Here is a 25,426-nt window from a genome sequence, read left to right as displayed (position 1 = left end):
AGCTGTAGATGATATAGATAGATATAGCTATGGATGATATAGATAGATATAGCTATGGATGATATAGATATAGCTATGGATGATATAGATAGATATAGCTATGGATGATATAGATGATATAGCTGTAGATGATATAGATAGATATAGCTGTAGATTATATAGATAGATATAAGATGATATAGATATTCCCTTGGATATGGGACTGGTGTTTCTGCCCTGGAACATGTCTGGAAACCCCCAGGAGAGCCCCAGCTGTGGGTGGTGTGTCCCTGGGAGCCAGCACACTCCAGAGGGCTGGGAAAGGAGTGGCTGGATGTGATTTCTCCCCTCTCAGTGCCTCTGTTCCTGTCCAGGTCTCTACCTCAGGCTCCTTGGGGCCCCTCTCCGTCAATCCAGTGCACAGCACCATGCCTGGGACTGGTGAGCCTTGGGAACCTCCCTTCCCTCCTTGCTCTGCCCTCTTCTCCCCAACTCTTCCATTTCTGGGGCACTTTTGCAGGACAATCTCCACCAGACCTTGGCTTTGGCCAGGGACGGTGGCCCCACACAGCTGGGGGAGAGCACTGGGCAAAAGAACAATTCCACATAACCCTGGGCTGGGGGGCTCAGGTTTGGGAGCCAGGCACAACTGGAGCCAAATAAAGGGGGGGAGGGTTAGAGTCAGATCTCCTTGGAGAGCTGGGATTGCCAGAAATAGGAGCAGGGGACATTCCTGGGGGCCCTCACCTTGGAGAGCTGGGATTGCCAGATACAGGAACAGGGGACATTCCTGGGGACCCTCACCTTGGAGAGCTGGGATTGCCAGATACAGGAACAGGGGACATTCCTGGGGTCCCCCACCTTGGAGAGCTGGGATTGCCAGATACAGGAACAGGGGACATTCCTGGGGACCCTCACCTTGGAGAGCTGGGATTGCCAGATACAGGAACAGGGGACATTCCTGGGGACCCTCACCTTGGAGAGCTGGGATTGCCAGATACAGGAACAGGGGACATTCCTGGGGGCCCTCACCTTGGAGAGCTGGGATTGCCAGATAGAGGAAAGGGGACATTCCTGGGGGCCCTCACCTTGCCCAGGGCAGGGAATCAGGGGGGTCAGATAAAGGAGGGGGATAAGAGTCAGATCTCCTTGGAGACCAAAGATTCCCAGATAGAGGAGCAGGGGACATTCCTGGGGTTCCCCATCTTCCCCAGGGCAGGGAACCAGAGCCAGATGAAGGATGGGTCAGTGTCAGACCTCTGTGAAGACCAGAAATTCCCAGCTATAGGAGCAGGGGACATTCCTGGGTCCCCCCATGTTCCCCAGGGCAGGGAATCAGAGGAGCCACGGGGTGGGCAGAGGGGTGGGCTGGGGATGTTTGGGCAGGAGGAGATGCCAGGCTCACTGTGCTCTGTCCCTCGCAGTGACATCCTCGTGCTCCCCAGGGAACTCCAGCAGGCCCTCGTCCCCTGGCAGTGCCCTCCATGCCAGCAGCCCCGGCACAGCCCAGAGCAACTCCAAAGCTGCCATGAACTCTTCTGGCTTCAACTCTTCAGGGTAAGGCAGAAAAACCCACCAAGAACCCCAAACCAAACCAGGGCATCGGGGAAAACCCTGGGATCTCCAGGAAGAACAGGAAAACCCTCAGGGATTCCAGCAGTGTGGAGTGCTCCTGTGTGAGGCTTCACCTGTGACCTCTCAGGGACAGGGTGGGAGTGTTGGGGTGCCCTGTGCAGGGACAGAAGTTGGATTTGGTGATATCTGAGCTAGATATTTGAATTTGAACGAGATATCTCAATTAGGAGAGAAAGCGTTGCCAAATGGATTGTGGGCTAGACCCAAGCTGTAAAATATGGATTTGAATCCAGATTTTAAATGCTAGAAAGTTTCCCATTCCTGTCCTCATACAAAATCTATTAATCTGTGACTCCTAGCAGAATAAAAAAAAAAATATTGCTTCTTGTGAAAGCTGTCAGAGTCTGACCCAAGTGGTCAGGCTTCAGAATTGGATCCAACAGGTTGGAAAAATTGGTTCTGTGCAAAATGCAATGCCAGGTTTAAATGTACCAAAGGTTTGAAAGTTTTTGTGTTTAAAAAAAGGTGGGTCCCTTCCAGCTGAGGATATTCTGGGTTTCTCAGGAGTGTCAGGATGTGATTTTGTGATTTCTGCCCTCTCACTCACTGCAGGATGTGCTGACCAAGGTCAGGGTGTGTGGGGGTGTCCCAGGGGTCCCAGGATGAGGGAAGAGATGAGAATCCTGACTCCATGTTTCAGAAGGCTGGTTTATTATTTTGTTATATATATATTATATTAAAAGAAAATGATATATTAGAACTTACTAAAAGAATAGAAGAAAGGATTTCAGCAGAAGGCTGGCAAGGAATAGAAAGGAATGACAATAAAATCTTGTGGCTGCTCACAGCCTCGACACAGGTGGATGTCATTGGTCATTGAGTGAAAACCATTTCACATGCTGGGTGAAATTGTTTTCCATTCAATGGAATGGATGGAAATCCAAAATCCCATTCCAAAGCAGCAAAACACGGAGAGGCTGAAGCTCCTCAGGAGCAAAGATCCTGGCAAAGGGATTTTTCATAAAATATGTCTGTGACAAGGTTGAGAGGGAAATCAGGATGGTTTTTACGCCGAGGTGAAACTTTTTATTGTTCCCTGCTGCCAACAGCTCCTGGTACCGATGGAACCAGCCCACCTACCTCCACTGAGAGCTGGAGCAGCCAGGGCAGGAGCAGCTCTGCCTCCATCCCGGCCGTGCCGCGCCCGCCGCGCTCGGGGCCCTCCAGTGCCTTCCACCGCCGGCCGTGCCAGGAACCCCCGGCCCCGGGGCTGTGCAGGGACTCAAACTGCAGCCCAGCCCTTCCCCAGCCCCCACTGTCACCCTGTCCCTCGTCCCCAGCCCCCCCACGGTGGCACTGTCCCTGCAGTCCTTGGCTGTCCTCGCATGGCTCCTCCGCTTGCAGCTCCGCATCCTCCCGGGCAGGGCTCCTGTGCAGGACTCTCCTCTCTCTCTCTGTCTCTGTCTCTGTCCCCATCCCGTCCCAGAGGTCCCCAAAAGGAACGAGGGTCCCTCCTGCTGTTCCTGTCACGCACAGCCCCCAAACTGAGCCGAGGTTTGAGTTCATTTCACCGCAGCCCCGTGGCTGGGTGGGAGCCTTGGTTTGCCCCGGGCTCCCCATCCACTTGCTTTGCTCCTGCTCCCTTTCTAAAGGTGCTTTTTGTTTTTTTTCTTCCTTTTTTTTTTTAATAAAGTATTTTAGAGCTATCTTATTTTTTCCTTTAAAAAAAAAAAAAAAAACCAAACAAAACAACCAAAAAAAAAAATTTGTCTTTTGCAAAACTTGTGTCCAGGTCTTGTTATTGCTGGAAACTTGGGGGGAAATTGTGGTTCGTGTTGATTTACACAAATGAATGGGATGAAAAGGAGTCTTGACCTTCTCTTTTTTATTTTTTGCTCTTTTTTGGGTTTTAATAACAAGCTATTATTGAGATGCCTTCTGCTCTTTGAGCTGTAAGGAATTTATTTTCTGTTCTGTGTTTTTGTGTTCACATAATATTGCTTGAGGTTGGTGCGTGCGAGTGCTTGAGAATTCCAAAAGATTCCAAAGGAGAAGTCAATTTTCACAGCCTATCCCCAGGAAAATTATGGTTACAAATCCACTCTTATGTCTCCTTTATTTTAAATTCATTTTGGCTGATGTGGACATTTAAGATTAGCAGAGAAGGACAAATTCAAACACCAGTCTGAACCTTTGGGCCATTCTCTCTTATTTTACTTCCTGCATGACCTTGGAGAAAGGACTTGATCCCTGATAGGCAATGGTGATAAAAATCCAATTTCCTGCTCCCAGTGCTCAGTTTGTGCCAAACAGCAGAATTTAGGGAATGATGAACTTCCCAGCTGATTCTCCTGCCTCCCATCACCAAGGACATTCATTAACCCAAACCTCAGCACAGCTGTAGTTTCCAGCTTATTTCTACTGTGAAAATCTCCAATTATTCCACAGATTATCAGCAATTATTTCAACAGTGAGCTCTGAATGTCTTCATAACCTCAGCCTGCATGTTTTAGCCAGAAATTCCTGAATTAACTCCTGGGAGCTGAGCTGTAATTTGTATTTTGCCTTCAGAGTCAAGTGCCTTGGTCCAGGCTCGCAGAGGTTTGTGAGCCCCTTGGTCAAAAGGGATCAAAAATAAAGTTTAAATCAGCTATTTCCAATAATCTCTTTACAATTTACTGTACATCCACATGCTCTTAGAGCCTTGAGAAGATACATTGAAATCCAATTTTGGCTTCTCTTCCAAACCATTCCATTTGGTTCTCAGGAATTCCTCCAAGCCATTTGCTCCCACCTGCATGAATTTTGGAATAATGTTCCTGAAAGCTGGCAGGGAAACCCCCAATGTGTTAAAAGCTGAACAACAGCACCTGCACGTGAATGTTTCTGCTGAGATCAAGGCCAAGCTGTGCCAGGCCTTGTGCAAAAACATCCTGAGGCTTCCTCTGCTCCCCAAAGTTTATAAACACAAGGACAGATCCCTGGGATTTATTGACAAACACCAGCAGTTTGTTTGCTCCACAGAAAGCTGCAGCTGGAAGGGGAAGAGCTTCGTTCCCCTGGCACCCAGGAACGCTTCCAGCCTCGCAGGAGAGCATCTGAGGGATTCCAGATCACCAGAGCAGGAAATTCCAGCTTTCCAGGAGCAGGAGTCACCTCCCAGGGCCACAGGGAACAATGCAGGGAGCAACTGCTCCCTGTGGGACCTCGGTGACCTCCTGAGCTGAGCTGTGCCTGCCCCTCTCCAAGGAGAGCTGCTGGGCCACCAGCAGCTGGGCTACCTCATAAATTGACATTTAGCACTTCCCAAGTTCGAGCAAGGCTGGGGGAGAACTGGAAAATGAACAAATTGTTGTTGGTATTTAATTCATTTTATCGTTCATTCATTTCTTTCCTCCTCTGATTTCCACCGGTGAGGAGAGGGAGTGCAAGCTGGGGGAATATTCCTTGTCCTTCCCAGGTTTCCCTGTCACCTGAAGGGAGATTTGGAGCATTTCTCAGTGCCCAAATGATGCCACTGAGGTCCCTCATCATTCCTGGTGCTCACAGCCTCGGGATTTCCAGCTCTGGTAGAACTGGAATGGATCCTAACTGTCCAATAACACATTTTAGCTTAAATTCAGGCTCAGCTTTACAGATGCTCAAACTGCAGTGGGCCTCTCTTCCTCTGTGCTGGGGCTCCTGCTTCAAGACGCTAAAAAAGGAGACAAAAATCAGCAAGTTTTAGCTCAAATATAAGAGCAACCTATAATCTACAACCCAATTAAAAGGATATTTGAGTGTTTAACTCACAGGAGCATCCTGTGGAGTGCAGCACACACGGCAGGGCTCACTGGGAAGGGCTCTTGTGCTCTCAGAGGTTTCTCTCCCAGTGCAGAGCTCTGGCTGCAGGGGAAGTTCAGGTTGTTTAGGGGACACAATATCAGATTTTAAAGCAAACTGAGTCAGGGGTGACACAGTGCTGACACCCAGCTGGCTGGCAGGGCTTGGAAGAAGCACAGCCCTGTCCTGCTTACTCACTCCTAGCCATGAGCTTGGCCCCAGCTCAGCTCCTGGCTCACTCATCCTGTTCTGCACGTTCTGTGTCACCTCTCCCTGAGCACCGAGTGTCCAGCACCACTCCCAGCCCGTCCCGAACCCTCTGAGCCCTCCCGCCTCATCCTCCCCTCCCTGCACCCCCAGCTGGGAGCAAGACTGCAAGAAGACTCCAGGACACTCGGCAAAACAATAGGAAAAAAAAAAAAAAAAAGAAAAGGAAGAAAAGAAGATAAAGCACCTCCCATCCAGCCTGATCCAGCTTTATTCTCCATCACCAGGGAGGAAAACGCCCAGCCCAAATAAAGTCTGGGCGCCCTCCGGGACGGCTCCAGCCGGGCGGGCCGGGGCTGGGCGGAGGTACCGAGCGCCTGTTCCCGCTTCCCCCGCCCCGTTCCCCTTCCCTGCCCGCCCTGCCCCGGCTCTGGCCCTGCCCCGGGGCTCGCAGCTCCGCTCCGCGCATCGCGGTCCGCCTCCGGGGCAGGTGAGCGGGGCTGAGCCAGCGGGGATGCGGCGGGGGCCGGGCCGAGCCGAGCTGGGCAGGGCTGGGCCGAGCTGGGCAGGGCTGGGAAGGGCAGGGCAGGGACGATAAAAAGCTCCAGGAGCAGCAGCACCGCCTCCCCGCCCGGGCAGCCCCAGCCGGGCGCAGGTCCCGGGTGCGCAGAGCCGCAGCGGGGTGAGGATTTGGGGGTCTCGGGTACCCCACCCCCGTGCCGGGATGGGGATGGGGATGGGGTCTGGTCCCCCCCGGTGGCAGAGGCGCTTTGGCAGCGGGAGGGTTGGGGTTGTGATTTTCCCGTTGGGGGAATTCGGATGCGGCGCTCACGGCAGGGGAACCGCGTTTGTTCTGCTCGTTCCGGTTTTTGTGGGGTTTTTCCCCACCCTGTCCGGGATTTCCGTGGATGTGCTGGGATGGATATGGATGGATATGGAGGGTGGCCGGGATAAGCACCGCTCTCTGAGGGGCTCTGTCCTTCCGTGTCCAGCAGGATGGTTCCCATCGCCCTGGAGGTGACCTGCAGCTTTGTGGCCTGGCTGTGTCTCTACAGCTGCTTGTGCCGCTGGAACCGGCAGCGCTCCTGCAAGTGGAGCTGCCGCCTGGTGACCCTCCTGCACGGGCTCATTGTCACCTGCCTCTCTGGCTATGTCATGTTCCTGGATGGCCCCTGGCCTCTGACCCACGCAGGTATGTTTGGAATCTCACCTGTGCTCACCTGTTTCAGGTGGAGGTAGGGGCTGATCTCCTCTCCTCTTACAGCTGTGTGTTAGGGGCCAAATTTTTAATTCTGCTGCTTCTTTTTCCACCACTTCTCACTGTTCATCCTTTTGCTATTTTAATTTTTTTTTTTTTTTTGGCTTGTCCATGTACAAATTGGCAGTTTCCAGGTTGGCAGGTTGAATTTATGCAGCATCAGGTGTAGCAAGGTGTGGAGAACAAAGTGCTTTCACGTCTTGAAGGGTCTAATAACTCCTGAAATTCAGCTGCAGGGTTTTGCTGTTTGGTTTGTCTCGTTAAATCTCAGATAGTGCTGCTGATGGAGGTCTGGCTTTTCCACAAGTTGGAAGGAGATGGGAAGCAGCAGCGGGGCAGGATGGGGTGGGTGTGCTGGGCAGGCTGGGGTGTGAAGGGGAAGCAGAACCAAATGTCCCTAATTCCTGGCACTTGGATAAGGCTGAAAATTCAGGAGGAGAGAAGCACAACCGACCTGTACTGCTCTGTAAAGCAGAAAAACACCTTAAATAAAACCCCAGGCTGATGCCCATCTTCCATTCCAGGTTCACCAAACACCCCTCTCCAGATCCACGTGCTGTCCCTGACCTTGGGCTACTTCATCTTTGACCTGGGCTGGTGCCTGTACTTCCAGACCGAGGGGGACCTGATGCTGCTCCACCACACCCTGAGCATCTGCGGCATGATCCTGGTGCTGGGGCTGGGCAAATCCGCCACGGAGGTGAACGCCGTGGTGTTTGTCAGTGAAATCACCAACCCCCTGCTCCAGACCCGCTGGTTCCTGAGGGAAATGGGCTCCTACCACACTGCCCTGGGCAAACTGGTGGATTTCCTCTTCGTGCTGCTCTTCCTGGTGCTGAGGATCGGGGTGGGAGCGTGGATCATGTACGGCATGGTGACATCCCCTGAACCCAACTGGCTCCTCAAGGCCGGGGGCCTGGCCATGTACGTGGTGTCCTTGGGGTTCATGGTTGAAATCTGTCGCTTTGTAAGGAGGAAATTGTGGAAAAAAGCTCCTTCCCTGCAGGCACAGTCTCTTCAGGAGTAGGAGTGGAAACTTCTTGGCTGCTCGTTAATGGGTTGTGGAGGATGATCCCCTGGGTTTGGGGCCTGGCTGCTGGAGCTTGTTCCTGTGAGAAGAGCTCCTGAAATGACACAGAATTGATTTTCTGCTGCCCCTGGAGGAGATGGATTGGTGCTAGGAACATGGAAAGCTGAGAGAAAAGGGATTGGAGTGGAGACTGAGGAGCCTGGCACTGATTCCCTGAGTTCTCCAGCAATGCCAGAGATGATCAATCTGCAGCCAATAATTGCACAGTTTGTATGTTCTGTCCTCATTTCCAATGCAGAGTAGAGAAAAATATGAAAAAATCCCATTTTCCTGCCAGTGGGACTGGGTAAGGGGAGTGACCTGGCAAAGATTTCCTGAGCCTCACCCTCCTGAATAATCCTGGATTTGGACAATGTGCTTGGCTAAATGCTCGAGTGAAAGACTGAACAGGACTGAAGTGCTTGCAGGGGTGTAGTGGAGTTGTCCTTTGAGTGTGAAGTGATGGTACTCAAGGTGAGGCAATGTTTTACTTCCTTGTTTTTAATGACACATTTCCTTTACTCCTTTTTTAACACTTCCATCGGGTGCTGATCTCAGGGCAGAGTGATTTCTCTGGGACTGACTCAGGTCCTGGCAAACAAGAGTCAGGAATTAGATTGTGCCAATAAACTCCATGAGCAGGTGCTGGCCTGGCTGGGATTGCTTCAGAAGAATATTCAGACTTTTTGTGGCAGAGGGAGGGTAGTGAAGAGCCCCCCAAATGCTCTTTCTGTTCTTGGGTTGGCTCACTTGCAAACCATTTAAGCTGAATTCATGGAAAATGAGTCAAAATGTGACAATTTCCAGGGGTGACAGGCAAGTTTAGGCAGATCTGGGTGTGACATCTGCTCCACACCAGCAGGTCTCAGAGCATGGAACAGTTCTCTCGTTTTCTTTACCTCTCAGAATCGTGTTCTGACCTTTTCCCTGGGGTTTTAATGTGAATTTCCCTCTGTTCAAGGCCACAGTTCAGATTTAGCCTCCTCCAAAAGCCTCACTGAGGGCTGAGAAGCAAATGCAGAGGTGAGGGAGGGGAGCAGTGGGGATGCAGCTCCTCCACTGCCTTTATCTCCCTGAATTTGGCTCTGTTCAGGGCAGATACCAGCCTGTGGCTGGGGCTCCTCAAGGTGTCTGGAGAGATTAAAAAACAACCTGAAATAACCTCACTTTGGGCACATCAACTGAAGGCATTGCAGCTGTGAACCCGGGCAAGTTCCTGGGAATGTTTTTGGGAAAGCAGGAGCCAGAGTGGCCTCCTGAGGTGTGGGCACCTGCCAGGCTCTGTGTTCTTCCAAAAACTCCTCTGAGTCACGGAACTTCTAATAAAAACACATTCCCTTTTGAAAAAGAACCCATGGCTGTGCTGTTCCTTTGTTCTGGGGCTGGAGGAGGCAGCTGGAGCAAGGGCTGAGGCCAAGGGGCTTGAGGGAAGGTGAGGATGCCAAAGTCACTGGAGCGTTCCCTTTGTGCAGCTGAGGAGATGAGCCCAGGCTGAGGCAGGAGCCCTGGAGGTCAGGCTGGAGCTGGGAGGCTCAGCTGGAGCTCAGGTTTGTGAGCAAGGCACCCAGAGCCTGCTTTGCCAAGGAATCAGTGCTGCAGAGAGATGAGGAGCCCCCAGACTGAGGGGTTTGCTCCTGCTGGACACAAGAATCCCTTCAGTCCTGGCCTCCTCCACCCCAGGGTGCTTTTGTTTTTTCTCTGCCTCTCTGGTTTCACTGGCAATGCCCACTTTGAAGGGTTGCAGGGTAACTCGTCTGTGCTTTGTTTAGAGAAGCAATCAAAAGCACAAGAACATCTTGGGGGTTATAAAATGTCCCAGGTCACCCCTGAGTGGCTGGTTCTGATTGTTTCTGCTCCTGTGTGGAGTGGAGGAGAGCCAGGATTGCCTTCCAGTGAGGAAAACCCCTTCCTTCAGCTGGGGGACAGTACTGGAGAGAATCCCAGGGCACCCAGAGTGCTTGTGCAACCAGAGTTACCTGGGGAGGTTTGGTGTAAAGGAAGTGCCCTCAGGTTCTCCTCTGCCAAATCTCACCCAAGGATAGGTTTAGTGCTGAACCCTCTAATGTGGTGCTAGAAAATCAACCCAGCTCCACCAGCCCACTGCATTTCTTATTTCAAAGAATGTGATTTTTCATGGAGGTTCCTGCTTTTAATCTGTCAAATACCCCTGAGGGCTTGTACAGCCACCGGAGCTGAGCTTTAGTAACAGCCTGTTCATCTCCCAGGTTTGCAGCTCTTGTTTGTTCCCAGTTTAATTGTGGACATGGAGTTTCCCAGTGTGGGTAAGATAATAAATCCATTCTGTGATGCTTTTCAGAGCTGTGGGCTGTGGCTAGAGCAGCTCCAGGAGGGCTGGGGGAGGCTGTGGCTGCACGGAACGAGGCAGCAGTGTGCAAACAGCTGCCCTGGTGTGCTGAGCTCTGTTCATCTGCAGGGGCTGCTGCCCTGGTGTGCTGAGCTCTGTCCATCTGCAGGGGCTCCTGCCCTGCTGTGCTGAGCTCTGTTCACCTGCCCTGACCCAGCCCCTGAGCTCTGCAGGTCTGCTCACAGCGCTGAGGAGGGCAAAGGCTGGGTGTGCTCCGTGCCCGTATCTCTGGGGCACACACGGGCCGGGTGTGGCACTGCTTTCTGTGTCCCCGGGCTGCCACCGTGCTCCTGGAGGTGTGCCCCGTGGGGACACCAGCTGGTGTGGCAGCTGGGCTGAACGGGGGAAGGGTCTGGAGGGGCCACAGGAGGAGAGGCTGAGGGCACCTGGCTGGTTTCACCTTTGGGGTCTGCAGCTTCCTCACAGGGGGAGCTGATCCCTGCCATCAGGGACAGGCTGGAGCTGTGCCAGCGGAGATTTCGGTTGGATATCGGGAAAAGAGGGTGCTGGGCACTGCCCAGGCTCCCCAGGAAACGGGCACGGCCCTAAGAGCCCCAGGAGCTTTGGGACACGGCTCTGAGGCAGAGGCTGGGATTGTCGGGGTGCAGGAGCTGGGCTCACGATCCTGCTGATTCCTTCCAGCTCGGGGCATCCCAGGACGCAGCAGGGAGGGCAGGGATGTGCGGGTTCCCCAGAGGCGTGCGCCCCTTCCCCAGGGGTGTGTGCACCCTTTCCCCGGGATGTGCGGTCCCAGGGATGTGCACCCCTTCCCAGGGATGTGCGGGTTCCCAGGGATGTGCGGGTTCCCAGGGATGTGCGGGTTCCCAGGGATGTGCGCCCCTTCCCAGGGATGTGCGGGTTCCCAGGGATGTGCACCCCTTCCCAGGGATGTGCGGGTTCCCAGGGATGTGCACCCCTTCCCAGGGATGTGCGGGTTCCCAGGGCTGTGTGCCCCTTCCCAGGGATGTGCGCCCCTTCCCAGGGATGTGCGGGTTCCCAGGGATGTGCACCCCTTCCCAGGGATGTGCGGGTTCCCAGGGCTGTGTGCCCCTTCCCAGGGATGTGCGGGTTCCCAGGGATGTGCGCCCCTTCCAGGGATGCTCTGCGGGGCCGCGGCTCGCATTTCCTGCCATCCTGCCGCCCCTATTCCCTCCTCCCGTCCCTCCTCCTCCTCCCCATCCCCATCCCTGCCGTCCCTCCTCCCGGCCGCCAGGCGCCCCTCGGCCGCCGCCGCTCGCTCCGGGATCCGGGGCGGCTCCGGCAGCGCGGCCCGGCAGGTGGGTGCTGGGGAAGGGTCCTGTCGCTGTCCCTGTCGCTGTCCCCGTCCCCAGGGGAGGCGGGAGCGGCTGTGCGATGGGGCCGGGGCCGCTGCATCCCGCGGGATGCGGAGGACGGGCCGGGTGTGCGCAGGCGGTGCCCGCGGCTGCGGTTCGTGCTGTCGGTACGGTCCGTGAGCTCCTCCATCTTCCCGCTCGGACTGAAAAAAATGTGGAGAACGGGATAACGGTGCTCTGCTGGAGCTGCCCGTTCGGGTTTTAATCCTTTTCGGGGTGTTGTGCACACCGGGTTTTGAAGCCTGTGTGTTTATTGTAGAGGCTGCTTTCATTCGGGGCCTTAGTGCCACCCGTGATACAAATTATAATATCTATTTATGTTATAATAGATATATTGTGTCTCTAATAGATATTATAGGTATTATCACATATATTATTATGTATAGATACATAATAATATGAGATAATACAAAATAATATATAGGGAAATACATAATTTTATATATGATTGCATGCTGTTTGTTAATTTATTGTGTATGTGTATGTTACATAGAATTATTTGTTATTTATTATTATTTATTCATTGTTCTGTAATTATTGCTGCTTTTTAAATTATATTTGCCTTCCTAGTGTCAATCCCTTTTGTCACATCAGAATTCTCCCTTCCTTATCTGCTCAGAGTCTGGACCTGGAGCACCAGGGGTGTGAATGAAATGCCTGCTCAGAGCAGTTAATCCCATCCCTATTTCATCTCTCCACGTTCCCAAGGCCCATTAAAACATAATGGCTTTGTTTACCCAGCCTCCAGTCATGCCTGGGAATGCTCCAACAGGCCAGACAGGAAGGTTGGGCTTGGCAGCTCTGACTCCTCACCCCGTGGAGTCCCTCTGGTGCTCCCCAGGCCCGGGGCTGAGGCCAGAGCTGGGCAGCAGGCACCAGGGCAGCTTGGGCACGACTGGAAACTCCTGCACCCCAAAGCCTGACTCAGCTGCACCGCCCTCAATGCTCAGTTCAGGGGAAGGCATTGCATGAACACATTTCATGGGAAGGCATTAAAAGCACGAGGTGTAGAATAGAGTACTGTGTGTTTGGAGGGTTTCAGCAACATCCACAGGTGTTTATGTGCTGTAGTTTTGTTCTGGCACTTTGTCTTTTGCTTGTTTGAGAGATTATTGTAGTGTGTGTGAGGGAAGATGGATAAAAAGAAATATTGCTGAGAAAATAAATACTTACAGGCATAGATTCTTATTCTTTTGCATCCAAAAGCCTTAGAAGGTTTTGGTGCCAGTAAGGCTTTTTGAAGCCTGCAGTGAGGAGAATAAAGTGGTTTTCACCCAAAGAAGATGTGCCAGGAGCAAGCAGCCCCATCAGGAGCAGCTCTGCACACTCGGGGCTGGGATGGTCAGGGAGCAAAGCCGTGCTGGGCTGTGCTGACACTGCCCCAGGCTCGACCTCCTGCTCCCTTTGTCCTTCTGATCCCTCGTGTCCTGCTCTTCCCAGGACAGGATGCTGTTCCCGCTGCCCCTGCGTGCAGCCTGCAGCCTGCTGGCCTGGTTCTGCCTCTACAAGTGGTTCTGCCACCGCTACCGACACCGGAACCTGGAGTGGAGCTGCAGGCTGGTCACCCTGACCCACGGCATCCTGGCCACCTGTCTGTCTGCTTACATCGGCTTCATTGACGGCCCCTGGCCCCTGAGCCACCCGGGTGAGTGAGGAAATCCACCGGCCCACCTCCCCTGGGCCCTCCTCAGCCCCCAACCTGAGTGATATCTCAGCTGCTTTGTGGTGGGCAGCCCCAGGGGAATGCAGAGCCTGGCTCTGTGTTTTGCTGTGTGCTGCCCTGTGGTGATGTTCCTCACTCGGGGTCACCAAATGTGGAATTTGCAGGCAGCCCCGACAAGGGAAGAGATGAGAATCCTGACTCCATGTTTCAGAAGGCTGATTTATTCTTTTATGGTAGATATTTTATTAAAAGAAAATTATATATTAAGAGTATACTAAAAGAAAAGAGAAAGGAGACATCAGGCTGGCAAGGAAAGGAATGGAATGAGAATAAAATCTTGTGACTGACCAGAGTCCGAGACAGCCAGACTGGGATTGGCCATTAATTAAAAACACCCACAGAGACCAATCCAAGATGCACCCGCTGCATTCCACAGCAGCAGATCATCATTGTTTGCATTTCATTCCTGGGGCTCTCAGCTTCTCATGATAAAAATCCTAGCAGAAGGATTTTTCATAAAATACGTCCGTGGCACTGCCCCTCCCCAGCTGCAGTTTGGCAGAGCGTGTGACCTCGTGTGTGGCCATTACGTGTGTGCAGCTGCCAGACTAACAGCGGTGGCATTGTCACCAGCGCGGGCCAGAGGTGAACACCCTGCCCTGCCTCACATCCTGCTGCCTCCACGCTTTCAAGCTCTGCTTTTACCTTTCAGGGTCACCCAACACAACCCTTCAGGTGCACGGGCTGTGCCTCAGCTTGGGCTACTTCATCTTCGACCTGTGTTGGTGCGTGTACTTCCAGACCGAGGGTGCCCTGATGCTGGCCCACCACCTGGTCAGCATCGTGGGCATCGCCACCTCCCTGGCCCTGGGCGAGTCGGGCGCCGACGTCAACGCCGTCATCTTTGGCAGCGAGATCACCAACCCCCTGCTGCAGGCCCGCTGGTTCCTCAAGGAGCTGGGTCGTTACCACACCTTCACGGGCGACCTGGTGGATTTCCTCTTCGTGGTGCTCTTCACGGGCGTGCGCATCGGCGTGGGGGCCTGGCTGATGTACTGCGAGCTGGCCTCGCCCAGGCCCCGCTGGTTCATCAAGCTGGGAGGGGTCGTCATGTACGTGGTGTCCTGGGTCTTCATGCTCAGCATCTGCCGCTTCGCCCGCAGGAAGAGCATCAGGAAGTACCAGGCCTGGAGGAGCCGCAGGAGCCGCGAGCTGGGCTGGAAAACCAACGGGCACCTCAAAGGCCACTGAGTGGAGGCTGAGCAGGGAGTTCCTCAAGCTCACGGGCTGGCAAGGAGGGGGATCGTGCCTGAAACGCCGCTGGTGGGAGAGGAGCCAACGCACGTTCGCAGCTCTGGAGGCAAATTTATCCCTGGCCTAACTCCACTGAAATCCATGGAGCTATGCCATGGATTCACTGGGTCTGCAGAGCCTGCCTGGCAGAGGCTGGCACGGTGTGCCCAGCCTGGACGAGCAGGGGAAGAAGGGCTAATTTATAGACTAGACAGGACTAGTCCAGCAGTGCAGGTGTGAATAGTGATGTGTGTAGCCAGCTCCTTCAGGATCCTGGAAGAGAGGAGGAGGTGTAAGCTAGGTCTCCGTGTCCTGTGCAGTCCAGGCAGCTCAGAGTGACTCTCCATGCTGCTAGGAAGAAGTGTTCTAGTCTTGCATCCAAGCTGGGATTGCTGGCTCTCCCACCACCTCCTTGTGTGACCCTGGGCAAGTCTCACAGCTGGAACTCTGTGCCTCATTCCCCCTGTGTGGCTTGGGGGAGATGGAGCTGCTCCATCTGTTATGCACTTTCAGCTTTTTACTCGAGAGGTGCTATATGAAAAAAGTGATGGTTGTTATCTGCACCTGGCTCATCATTCCTGTGCTTCCCTTGGGAGAAACGACTTTGGTGGTCGAGCTAGAGCGAGACTCTAGAAAAATCCGTATTGTAAGTAGGTTGTTGTTTCCTACCCTTAATAACTCCTTTCAATAACTTACTCATTAACATATTGATAACTTATTTTCTGTAGTGTCCAGAAGCTAGTTCTAATCAGCACTGCCTAATTCCAGGACTAGGTGCTCTGTGAATACACCCAAAACCACAGACCCAGAAGGAAAAACTTTTCCTGATTTTCCCTCTTCTTCCCTGACTGTTAAAACTCCCCTACAAGCACTGCTTTTATTTTGAGAAGCCCCATCAGGGCTTGCCAGTCAGGTTTTTTCTTGCTGATGAGCCAAGCCACGATTTTGTCTCCAGAACCCCAAAATTCCCTCTGCTGTGCCCCAAATCCAAACTGGGATTTCTGGATGCCCAGAATCTGCCCTGTGGAAGCCACAGACTGACCTTGGCTCTCCTTCATCTGATCTGATGCCTTGACCCCTGGGCTTTGATTTCCCTCTGAGTGGGTCTGAGTCACTTTATAAAAGGGAACATTTAAAGGGTCAGAGAGATTTATTTTACAGCCCAGTAATTAAAGAAACAAGAGGCCCAGAATCTGTTTTTTTTAAAGCCAAAATAAACCTGACTGGGAGAAAAATAAGCAATACTCATCCAGTCCCATTTGTAGGGAAAAGCCATGCCCAGCTGGCAGCTTCTGGAGTTTATTTCATTGCATGTCCTTGAGCTGCTCCTTTGTTTTTGCTGTGATTTGAGCTTTTCCTTTGAGCCTCCAGTGCAGCTCAGGTGCCCCCTTTTGCTTGAGCCTTGCTTGCTGCAGCCAAAGTCCTGAAGAAGCCCCAAAAAAACCCCTTCAGGTGAGCAGAGCCAACTGATGAGCTGGTCCTGGAGAGGAAACTTGACTCATCCAGCACTCTCAAGCCTTGAAAGGAGACCAGAAGGGCTGGTTGGGGCTTGCTGGTTCTTTTCCCCAGCTCTGCTGCTCTGTTGAGCACATCCAGGAGCCTTTTTGCCTCAACTTAACCCACTTTGGGAAGTGGGTCCAGTCTTACCTACCTCATAGGGTGTTTCCTGTTAGCACCAAGCCACCTTGGATGGATTCTGGGTGGTTTGTGTCAGGCTGTGCTGGATAAAAGTTGCTTTGAGTGCAGCACTTCCTGCTGTGAGCCATCAGCAGCGCTTTGTCACCTGAGCTGGGCACTCCCCAACGTCCCCAAAGCAGCAGTGAGGTGCTCTGCAAAGGGCAGGAGTCACAGGGAGTGAGATGGACGTGCTGATAAAGCTCAGCTGCATCCTCCCAGCCAGCCCCAGGGCTCTGCTGGCTTTGCCCTGGGCAGCATTGCAGGAATCTGGAGCCAAAAGAGTCTCAGCCACTGGCCTGAGCAGGGAGTGAGGGCTTGCAGCAGCAGCTCCTGCAGAAATGCAGGTGAAAACAGGTCCTGGAGGTGCAAACAGGCTGGTCCTTGCTGGGGAGCTGCTGAGCTGCCACCGTGAAGAGTTCCCAGAGCAGCCCTGGGGGTTTGGGCTCGGAGCTTTGTGAGGGTTGGGGTGCAGCTTTATGGGGTTCCAGCCCTTACCTGCCCAGGTGGGTGAGGATGGCAGAGACTGCAGTGTCTGTGAATCACCTGTTTGAAGAGATTTTGAAATAGAATGGGTTGAGTTTGGGAAACCAGGAAAGGTTTCCCTCCTTTTCTGAACAGGGGGGAAACTGGGTTGGAAGAAGGAGAGCTCAGCTCTGAGGCTTTAGAAAGCAAACAAGAAAACAAAAGGGCAATTAGAAATGGCTTTATGAGGCAGAGCAAGGCCTCACAGGCCATTTAGTGGGCTCCAGCACAGAATCACAGCCCCAAAAGTACAAATTCCAAGCTGTGGAGCACAGGGTGGGACCTGTCCTCAGGCTAGTCCATAGTGGCTAGAGCAAACTGTGAGAGCAAACTGCAGAACTAGTGTGAAATAATAACTTGTGTCTGAATTACTGTGTAATAGCAACTAATGTTCCACCAGTGAATGGTGTAGAGGCTTTGTACTATGTTTTATACAAATAAAGATTATTTAATTATATGAGGAATTGGGTTTCTCTGTTTGGGTGCTGCTCTTAAGTCACAGGTTGCTCTTGATGGTTCTGGAGGGCTTTTCAGAAAATCTTTTCAACTTGAATCTTTTTCAACCTCAAGGATTCAGTGGTTCAGCAGGATGGAGCAAAAATGTTCCCTTTGTTTTCCATGCCCTGGATGCCACAGGAGAAGCTTCTCCTGTGTTTCCACACCGTGAGCCCTTCCCAATGATAAATTAATATTATTGCCTAGGAAAGCCCTGTGGTGGTGTGCTGGCAAACAGCCTCTCTGCTGGCTGCTGGCCACAGCCAGAGATCCAGCACACCAAAAGTCTTGGCTTCTATTAATAGTTAAACCAATTTAGTTGTTTGCATGTAACCCTTAAGTCCAGCTTAAAACCCTCCAGTGCTGGGGAGCAGCTGCTGAGCATCCCTGAGCCCTCTGGAGGTGTTTTCTGTTTGCAGAGCCCAGCCTGGGGCTGGAGGAGCCTCAGAGCCTGCAAGAATTTGTGCTGGGACGTTGTGGAACCTCTGAGGTAGTTCCAGAAGCAGAGAAGAAAGCACAGCAGAGTTCTGGAGCTTTGCTTCAGAGCTGCAAGTGTCTCACAAGTCTGGCATTGTCAGTGGTCAGATGTGCTTTGTCTGTGAACAGTGAAATCTGCCCCTCTACACCCAATTAATTTCCTTTTTTATCATCCTATTATCTCTTTACAGGCAACCCTGCTGCCTGCCTTTTGCTTCTCCTGCTGGCCCTGCAGTCGAGCTTTGTAAAATTCACCTCCTCTGTCAGTCCCCTGCCCTCTCTTTGGAGATGAACTCCTTATTTTTACTTGAAAAAATTGAATTTTTTTTTTGATTATTCACAGCTTTATTCCCTTGCAGCAGTAGTCCAGGCACTGATGTAAAAGCAGCACTTTAAGTCTTTGAAATCTGCTTTAACTTGAATAATGTGGGGTTTGCCATGTCCAAAGGAGTCAATGCCCTCTTTGCCTCAAGTTCCAGGGACAGCTGGTGAGTCAACAATGGAAAAGATCCTTAGAAAATGACTAAAAGAAGGAAGAAAACAGATCAAGGTACGTGGAAAAGCTTCTGTAAAGTAACAAAGGTTTGCAGGTAGATCATTTTGTATGGGAAGAAGGAAGTTTCAGCTTCTGCAGCTTCTCAAATGTTACAAAACAGATTTCCAGCTGTGCTGTTTGAACTGTGTCCTGTGTCAGAATGAGATCTGCCCAGAGCCACAATCCTGAACAGAAATTATATTGTCTATTTATTTAGATTTTACCTCTTTCTTTTTAACCCTCCCTCCAGCCAGAGGATGGAGAAAGGGAAGGAAGCTCAGGGCAGGATGTCCAGCAGATTGATCTGTCCTTGCTGCTTGCACTGATATGGAAGGAAAGCTCAGAGCTCTAAAAATGCTGACTGCCCGTGGATTATCCAGGTTTAGGAACTGCAATAAGCTGTCAGTCTAAAGGCTCTGCTGGATTAGGCTCTCTGTGTCTCAAAATCAGCAAAGCCTCCTGTCCCACGACCAAGCCTGGCTGCATTTCCAGCATTTTCAGAGTGCAGGACTGCAGGGAGAAAAATCTGCTGCCCATTTTAGGGTGGGAGATGAAACAAGGCTTGGAAATTGCACAGAAATGTGGAGCACAGCACAAATTTATTCGTGTTTTCTGGATTAGGTCCTCTGTTCCTTAGGAGTCACAAATTTCCAAGCACATTTGGGAAATGAGCTTGGGAATTGTTTCCTCTCCAAGGTGTAAAGGTTTGGCAGTTGGCTTCCAAAAGCAGCAGAAAAACAGGAGCTGGCTGAGCAGTTTGTAGTGAGCATAAATAACAGTTCAAAATACCAGAGTATTTTTTCACTGGCTTAAAATTGATTACTTACAATGAGCAAAAGCATTTTTATACACTTGATTTTTGTGGTGGAGCTCAGTGAAACTCAGCTGATCATCCCATCTGAAACACAAACTGAAATATTTCTGAAAGGAAAAATGCTCCCAGGCACTGTTTATCCACACTTAAAACCTTAAACAATTTGTAGTGAGTGTAAATAACAGTTCAAAATACCTGAGTGTTTTTTCACTGGCTTGAAGTTGATTGGTTATAAGGAGCAAAAACATCTTTATGCACTTGATTTTTGTGGTGGAGCTCAGCAAAACTCAGCTGATCATCCCATCTGAAACAAAGTGAAATATTTCTGAAAGAGAAATGCTCCCAGCACTTCAAGCACTCCACACTTAGAGCCTTAAAGCACCAATTTTTGCTGGTTTTTATCTGTTTCTGCTGAGCTGACAGCGGTGCAAACCCCCTGGGAGCATTCCAGAGCTGCACAATCCCAGAGCTCTTGGGAAAGCTCCTTTTCCCAAATTTTACCTTTTACCTGCCCGGGGCTCAGGTTAGAGGAGCCATTCGAGGCTTTCCCAGCAGATGGCAACAGCTCCTCGGAGCGAGCCTGGAAAGGGATTTGGCCAAAGGATCATCGCTCAACACTTTCTCTGTAAATTCGATTTTACAGGAGCCCCTCTGAAGCACCTCCAAGGATCTGAGCGTTATTTTAAGGCAAAACAAGAATTACTAATTAGGAATTATTCTCCTCGACTTCAGGGACCTGCTTAGCTCTGCTCTGGACTAAAAAACAGATTGAGGAGGTTAATTAGAGAATGACAAAATGGTTTTGTGTCAGAAGGGACCTCAAAGATCATCTTGCTCCAACCCTCCTGCCACGGGATGGTTCTGTGTGTAAATTCAGGTGAAGTGAGAACTTCAGGGCTCCAAAAGAAAAAGAAAAAAAAATAAAATGGGCACACTGTAATTGCTTATTGATTTCCCCACCCCATATTTCAGGTTGTGAAACAGAATTATCATAAATAATCTATCTTAATCGAAGTGTGCAACCAGCTCCCACCAAAAAAAAAAAAAAAAAAAATCAGCATTTGCAGAAAAGAGAAGCAGTTTTGGTTTCAGAATCTGTCTTAGGATTTCCTCCAGCTAATTGTTCTCGTTATGTTGCCATGCACAATAAAATATAATTAAAGTAATAAAAAAGCATCGAGGCCTAATATGCAAATGCTGGGCCTGCCAGGAATCAGATCTCCCAGGAGCTTTCCCCTCTCCAGGCACAGTACTCGATGTTCCCAAAGTTAAAAGCAGGGAGGGATTTATTGCAGAGAAGATGCAATAAAGGGATATATAATAAATAAATATAGATTCATGGAGGCATTCAGTCACTTCATCAGCACGGAGGACTGTATTGCACACAGCTGCAGAAGGACAGGCAGACGTGGCTGCTTGTCTTGCACTCCCACACTTTATTTATTTATTTTTTTTCCCCCGAGCCTCTATCTTTCCCCCAAAAGGAAACCAAAAAAGGAAGTATAAATGTCCTGCGTATAGACGCGAAGCACCATGTAGAAAATGATTTCATCCCACGCTTCCCCTCTTTGCTCTGAACTCCTTCAAAACAAGGAATTCTTCGGGTGCTCAGACAGTCTGCTGGCTTCCTGAGGCTCGCTGCGAGCAGGACACGGCTCCGTGGGGCAGAGCAGCCCGGAGGGAGCCTCAGGCAAGGTATGGTCTGTGTGCCCCGCCAGGAGCTGCTCCCACTCCCCAGAGCCTGTTCTCCACCTCTCCCCAAGCCCACTGTCCCGGCTTTGAAGTCTATCCCGGCACGATTAATTAAAGGGAAGAAGCGTGGTGTCCTAGATGATTGGGATTAGCTAATAAGGTTATTTTAGTCTGCTGGCATTTGCTGTTGGGGGAGAGCGATGTTCCACGAGTTCCTTTGTGCAGAGGGGGCAGGAATCACTGGCAGAGGAGACATCCTGCTTTTCACTGCACATCTGTGCTGCTCACGGCTGTCATTTCTGGAGGGGCAGCATGGAAGTTTCCTGAGGTTCTCAGGTATAGATGGTATTTCCAGGTGCTAGAGAACAAGTGCCTGGACAAGGGGGAATGGCTTCACGCTGACAGAGAGCAGCTTTAGGTGGGATACTAGGAAAAAAATCATTCTTTGTGAGGGTGATGAGGCTGCCCAGAGAAGCTGTGGTGGGTCCCTGGAAGGGTTCAAGGTTGTGCAGGTCGGAGCAAGCTGGGATAGTGGAAGGTGGGAACAAAATCATCTCTGAGGTCCCTTCCAGCCCAAACCATTCTGGGATTCTGTGCAGATTCCAGACAGGAATCTCTCTCTCGGACTGTGTTGAACGCGGCATGGACGGCAGGGATTTACAGCAAAGCCATGTTTGTGTTCAGGCTGCGGCTGAGGGAAATCCACTGAAATTTACCTGCTGAAATTGAAATGCCCAAACACCTCGTGCGGCTCATGTTTGCTACTGGAGCTTTAGAAGGGGAGCAGGAACAGGCCCTGGGCCGCAGTGTTTCTGGAATGGACGTGCAGGGAGGGATCAGTTCTTGGATTTACGCTGACCTTAACCTGTGAGAAAAACTCCCCCTGAAATTTCCGTGCGTGGGAAATGCGGGACTGAGCAAAAGAGCCACGAAAGGCCTGGGAGCAAACAGCACAGCCTGAGGCTCCGCTCTGCACAGCTCCTGGCACTTCTACTCTTTTCATTCGCTGCTTATTTGTTTTCTTTCGGCTCGAAGTTTCGCCTGTGTCATATTTTCCATGGAGATGGAGGCGCGGGCGCTCCCTGCTCTGAGCGCTGGTGACTCGGCAAAGTGTCGGCTGGCTGGGGCTGGGGAATGGAGAAGGGAAAAGAAATGGGAAATCTCCTCGGGTTAGGGACGCGGGGGGATGGAAAGCTGTTCGGCAGGGACACGGGGTGAGGGAGGAGCGGCTGCGACCGAGAGGAGACGGGAAGGGAAGGAAACACCCCGCGGGTCAGGAAAACGCTTCCCGAAGGGGAAAGGCCTCGGCAGGGACCGGGGGAAGGGCTGCGAGGGAGGAGCAGGGGTGGGGGGAGAGACGGGGGAGGAGGAGAAGGAGGGGAAAGAGGAGAAGGAAAAGAGAGGGAGGAGGAAGAGGAGGAAGAGGAGGGCGGCCGGCGGAGGGATCCGGCGGCGGGGCGGAGCGGCCGGAGGTACGAGCCCCCCGGAGGCGCCGGGAGGGGCGAGCCCGGCTCGGCGCAGGCTCCCCCGGACGCGCCGCTCCCGCCTCTCCCAGCAGCGCAGCGGGGCCGCCACCGGGCCGGGAGAGCAGCGCAGCGGGGCCGGCAGCGCGGCGGGACTCGGCCCCGGAGCGGAGCGCGGAGAGCGGAGCGCGGGGAGCGGAGCGGAGCCAGCCCGCAGCGCCCCGCTGGGTCCCGGGCCGGAGCGAGAGGCGGAGCGGCGGGGGATGGAGCCCCGGGCCTAGAGGCGGCCGCCCTGCCCGACCCCCTGCGGGCGCAGCACGGGCGGGGGTCGGGGCGGGCGGGCAGCGGGGATGGGCCCGGCCGCGGGCGGGGAGCGCCGCCCGCCCCCCGAGCGCAGCCCCTGAGCCCCGGCGGGGCCGGGCAGCACCGGCCGCCTCTGCGGAGCTTTTCTTTTTTCCCCCCGAGTCCACCGAGATTGTTTTGTTGTTTGTTGTTGTTGGAGTTTTTTTCTTGCTGGAGTTGTTTTTTTTTTTTTTTTTCCTTTATACCCCACGCCCCACTTCCGTGGTTTGGATATTCTGGGTGACTGCAAAGAAGAGTTTTGGAGTTGTTTTGGATTGGGTTTGCTTTTTGTTTTTTTTTTTTTTTTTGTTCCTTTCTCCTGCCCTTGAACTGAGCTTGTCCTCTGTGCATGCCTCTTCTGGAGCAAGGCTGGATCCTGAACCTCGGTGCATGTAAGGGGCAAAGCCTCGTTCATATTCCTGCAATAAGAGTAAAATGTAAATTGGATAATACGACTTCTTGCCAAAGGCTCCAATGAGTGGCACACAGTCCACAATCACGGACAGGTCAGTATAAAATGAGATTTCTTGATTTTTTTTCTTTCTTTTTTTAAAGAGTGAATATTCGCAGAGCTCACGTACTTTGTGTTCTGGCTTCAGTGACAGACAGGATCAGAAAAGCAGGATTAAATCACAGGTTCTGGGAACCAAGTGTGTCTTGACTGTCAAAGCAGCTGGGTTAACTTTGAAACTGGAGTATTTCAAGTCCAACAGCTTTCAGGCCTGCCAGGCTGACTTTGTAGGAGCCGGGGTGGTAATTCAGCTCCCAGGAGGGGCTGGTGCTGCGGGGAACACCGAAAGCAGGGCTCCTGCAAGGGGATGGAGCCGCCAGAATTCAGTACCCAGCTCACACCTGAGCTCAGAGGGAGTGCTGAGGATGCACTTGGGTCTCCTTGGGTCAAGTACTGCGGAGAGGTCACTCCAGGTGAGGGCAGGAGGGATAGTTGACAAGCAGGAATGTCTGCTGGTGTCTACCTTAGCAGAACCTGCCTTTAGATACCTGCTCAGGCCTCTGGGCTGCTCTGCAGGTGCCTCTCGTCACCTCTGGGGTTCTCCTGTTTGTGCTTGGGTGCTTCAGAGGAAGGAAAAAAAAAAGTGACCAAAAAAAAAAAAAAAGTCGAGTAGGAAACATTTTAACATGCGAGTGAGTGGAATGAGTGTCTTCAGAGTTTTTTTTGAGGAGAAGAAAAGATACCTTTTTGTGACACAGCGTGCTGTAAAACCCATTTAATGTGTTTTATCGGGTCTTTATCGTGGCTGTTGGGTGGTTAAGGTGTGAATGTGTGTGGCCAAGGCCTTTCATGACCGAGCAGTTGTGGCACAGCAGCCAAGCTGGGGCTGGGGTGGGGCAATGATGCTTTGGGTGCCTGAGCTCAACCAAGTTTAGGCTCCAGGTGTGGGCAGGAGAGAGACTGAGTGTGGCTCTCACTTAAACCCAGGCCTTTTTCTGACTCCACAGGTCCTCACAGCACAGTCCAAAGGGCTCTGGGACAGCTCAGACTTGTCTACAATCTGTGTTTACAACTTTTCACACAGTATTCAATCTTGGCAATTAATTTTGTGGTTTGTCCTAGCAGAGTTTTCTCTTTTTGCAGTGCATGAATGATTCTTGAGTTGCAGGGTGTTTTTCTCTGTAGCAGGCAAGGCAGTGACAGTAAAAAGGCATTTCAGTGGATTTGTGAGGATTTGGTTCTGTACTTCAGGCCATATGTCTTGTGGCAGTTGCATGATATCAAAAAGAATGACAGGATTTTCATCCCGAGGAGCAGCTGAGTGATGCATGGAAAAGAAAAACACGAGAACAGGGAATTTAATTTACTTGTTAGTAAAACAAAATACTTTCCATTATTGAATTGGAGCAGCCTAATAAAAAAAAAAGTCTCATTTCCTTTTGCTCTCAGTCATGTCAGGAGGATGTTTCTGTTTGGTGTTCCATTAGGTTTTGGATCAAAAGGCTTTTAGTGTCAGGTGAGGAGCTGTCTCCACAACCCTGGCATTTCTGGGGGAATGTGGGGGAACTGGATCTTTTCTTGTCACTGTTTTTCACCTCTGGCCTGAAGCAGCCCCAGCTCTGGGGTGCAGAGTCATGGTCGTGGTTCTGCCAGGAGAGGAGAAGCTTTGGGGTGACCTCATTGTGGCCTGCCAGGACCTGAAGGAGCCTACAAGGAAGATGGAGAGGGATGATTTTAGTAGACCTAGAGTGACAGCACGAGGGGGAATGGTTTCAAACTCAGAGCAGGGTTAGATTGGTCATTAGGGCAGAATTGTTCCTGTGAGGGTGGTGACAGGCTGCCCAGAGCAGCTGTGATCCCTGGAAATGTCCAAGGCTGGAGCACCCTGGGGTGGTGCAGAGTGTCCCTGCCCATGGCAGGGGGATGGGAATGGGATGGGATTTAAGGTTTCTCCCAGCCCAAACCATTCTGGGGTTCTCTAGTGATTCTCTGATTTATTCCCTGGCTGAACCTTTCAGCAGAAGGCCAGGGGTGGTGGTGGTGTTTGTTCCCATCTCTGCCATTCCCCTCCACCCCCAGCATTGTGCGGGATTTGGAGAGGATGGCTTTTGATCTTGTCCCTACAGAATATTCCCCATCCCTTCAGGCCCAGGGAGTCTCTGCTGCCTCTTTCAATCTGCCTCTAAAGCTCAGAATGCAAAGCAGGTGCAAGAGAAATAATATTGGTGCTTCCACTGCCATTAGATCTCCGTGGTCCAAATCATCTGACATGTTCAGTTCTCTTGGTGTTTGTCAATCACCTTCCTTGCTGGGGTTGGGATGGGAGTTGCCTTAAACCAGGAAAAAAACCCAGCTTGCACCCTGCCAGATGGTGTTAGGATATCACAGGGCAG

The 25,426-nt window shown here is 51.8% G+C and overlaps 4 protein-coding genes and 1 long non-coding RNA gene across 9 annotated transcripts in view; 4 read left to right on the top strand and 1 right to left on the bottom strand.

Moving 5' to 3' along the window:
* The window catches only part of POU2F3 (POU class 2 homeobox 3), a 46,266-nt gene extending 43,027 nt beyond the window's left edge, over positions 1 to 3,239 (top strand). The window contains 3 exon segments of the mRNA XM_018923091.3: positions 354 to 420; positions 1,404 to 1,536; positions 2,664 to 3,239. Coding sequence (XP_018778636.2) covers positions 354 to 420; positions 1,404 to 1,536; positions 2,664 to 2,703 — 240 coding nt within the window. The 3' untranslated portion in view covers positions 2,704 to 3,239.
* Positions 3,240 to 3,596: 357 nt separating this feature from the next.
* Positions 3,597 to 5,980, bottom strand: LOC127060433 (uncharacterized). The gene is made up of 3 exons (XR_007779500.1): positions 5,831 to 5,980; positions 5,347 to 5,439; positions 3,597 to 5,248 (listed from the first exon to the last, which is right to left on the bottom strand). It is a non-coding gene; the product is annotated as an uncharacterized LOC127060433 (long non-coding RNA).
* Positions 5,981 to 6,125: 145 nt separating this feature from the next.
* LOC103822999 (TLC domain-containing protein 5-like) lies at positions 6,126 to 9,261 on the top strand. Of its 2 annotated transcripts, none has more exons than XM_030233142.2 (3): positions 6,126 to 6,265; positions 6,576 to 6,775; positions 7,366 to 9,261. In XM_030233142.2, the coding sequence occupies exons 2-3, from the start codon at positions 6,580 to 6,582 to the stop codon at positions 7,866 to 7,868; spliced, it is 699 nt and encodes a 232-aa protein (XP_030089002.1). In that variant the 5' UTR covers positions 6,126 to 6,265; positions 6,576 to 6,579; the 3' UTR covers positions 7,869 to 9,261. The 2 variants fall into 2 exon arrangements, with proteins under 2 accessions (XP_030089002.1, XP_030089003.1); XM_030233143.2 differs by having other exon boundaries at positions 6,141 to 6,265; positions 6,579 to 6,775.
* LOC103823000 (TLC domain-containing protein 5-like) overlaps positions 8,236 to 25,426 on the top strand; it is a 51,054-nt gene continuing 33,863 nt past the window's right edge. The window contains exons 1-4 of one of the 4 annotated variants that reach the window (XM_050983665.1): positions 8,263 to 8,384; positions 10,136 to 10,192; positions 13,050 to 13,254; positions 13,985 to 17,228. In XM_050983665.1, coding sequence (XP_050839622.1) covers positions 13,056 to 13,254; positions 13,985 to 14,523 — 738 coding nt within the window. In that variant the 5' untranslated portion in view covers positions 8,263 to 8,384; positions 10,136 to 10,192; positions 13,050 to 13,055 and the 3' untranslated portion in view covers positions 14,524 to 17,228. Of the gene's footprint in view, positions 8,385 to 10,135; positions 10,193 to 11,273; positions 11,553 to 13,049; positions 13,255 to 13,984; positions 17,229 to 18,209; positions 18,287 to 25,426 lie in introns of those variants that run through there. The other 3 variants (XR_007779496.1, XM_030233141.2, XM_018923096.3) reach the window with 3 other exon arrangements.
* ARHGEF12 (Rho guanine nucleotide exchange factor 12) overlaps positions 22,236 to 25,426 on the top strand; it is a 78,752-nt gene continuing 75,561 nt past the window's right edge. The window contains exon 1 of the mRNA XM_030231001.2: positions 22,236 to 23,088. Within this exon, the coding sequence (XP_030086861.2) occupies positions 23,057 to 23,088 (32 nt within the window). The 5' untranslated portion in view covers positions 22,236 to 23,056. The remainder of the gene's footprint in view (positions 23,089 to 25,426) is intronic.

Source organism: Serinus canaria, chromosome 24 (assembly GCF_022539315.1).
Source record: "Serinus canaria isolate serCan28SL12 chromosome 24, serCan2020, whole genome shotgun sequence".
NCBI classification, from domain to species: domain Eukaryota; kingdom Metazoa; phylum Chordata; class Aves; order Passeriformes; family Fringillidae; genus Serinus; species Serinus canaria.
The sequence above is the reverse complement of the archived record's forward strand: the minus strand, read 5'-3'. Positions and strand labels throughout refer to the sequence as shown.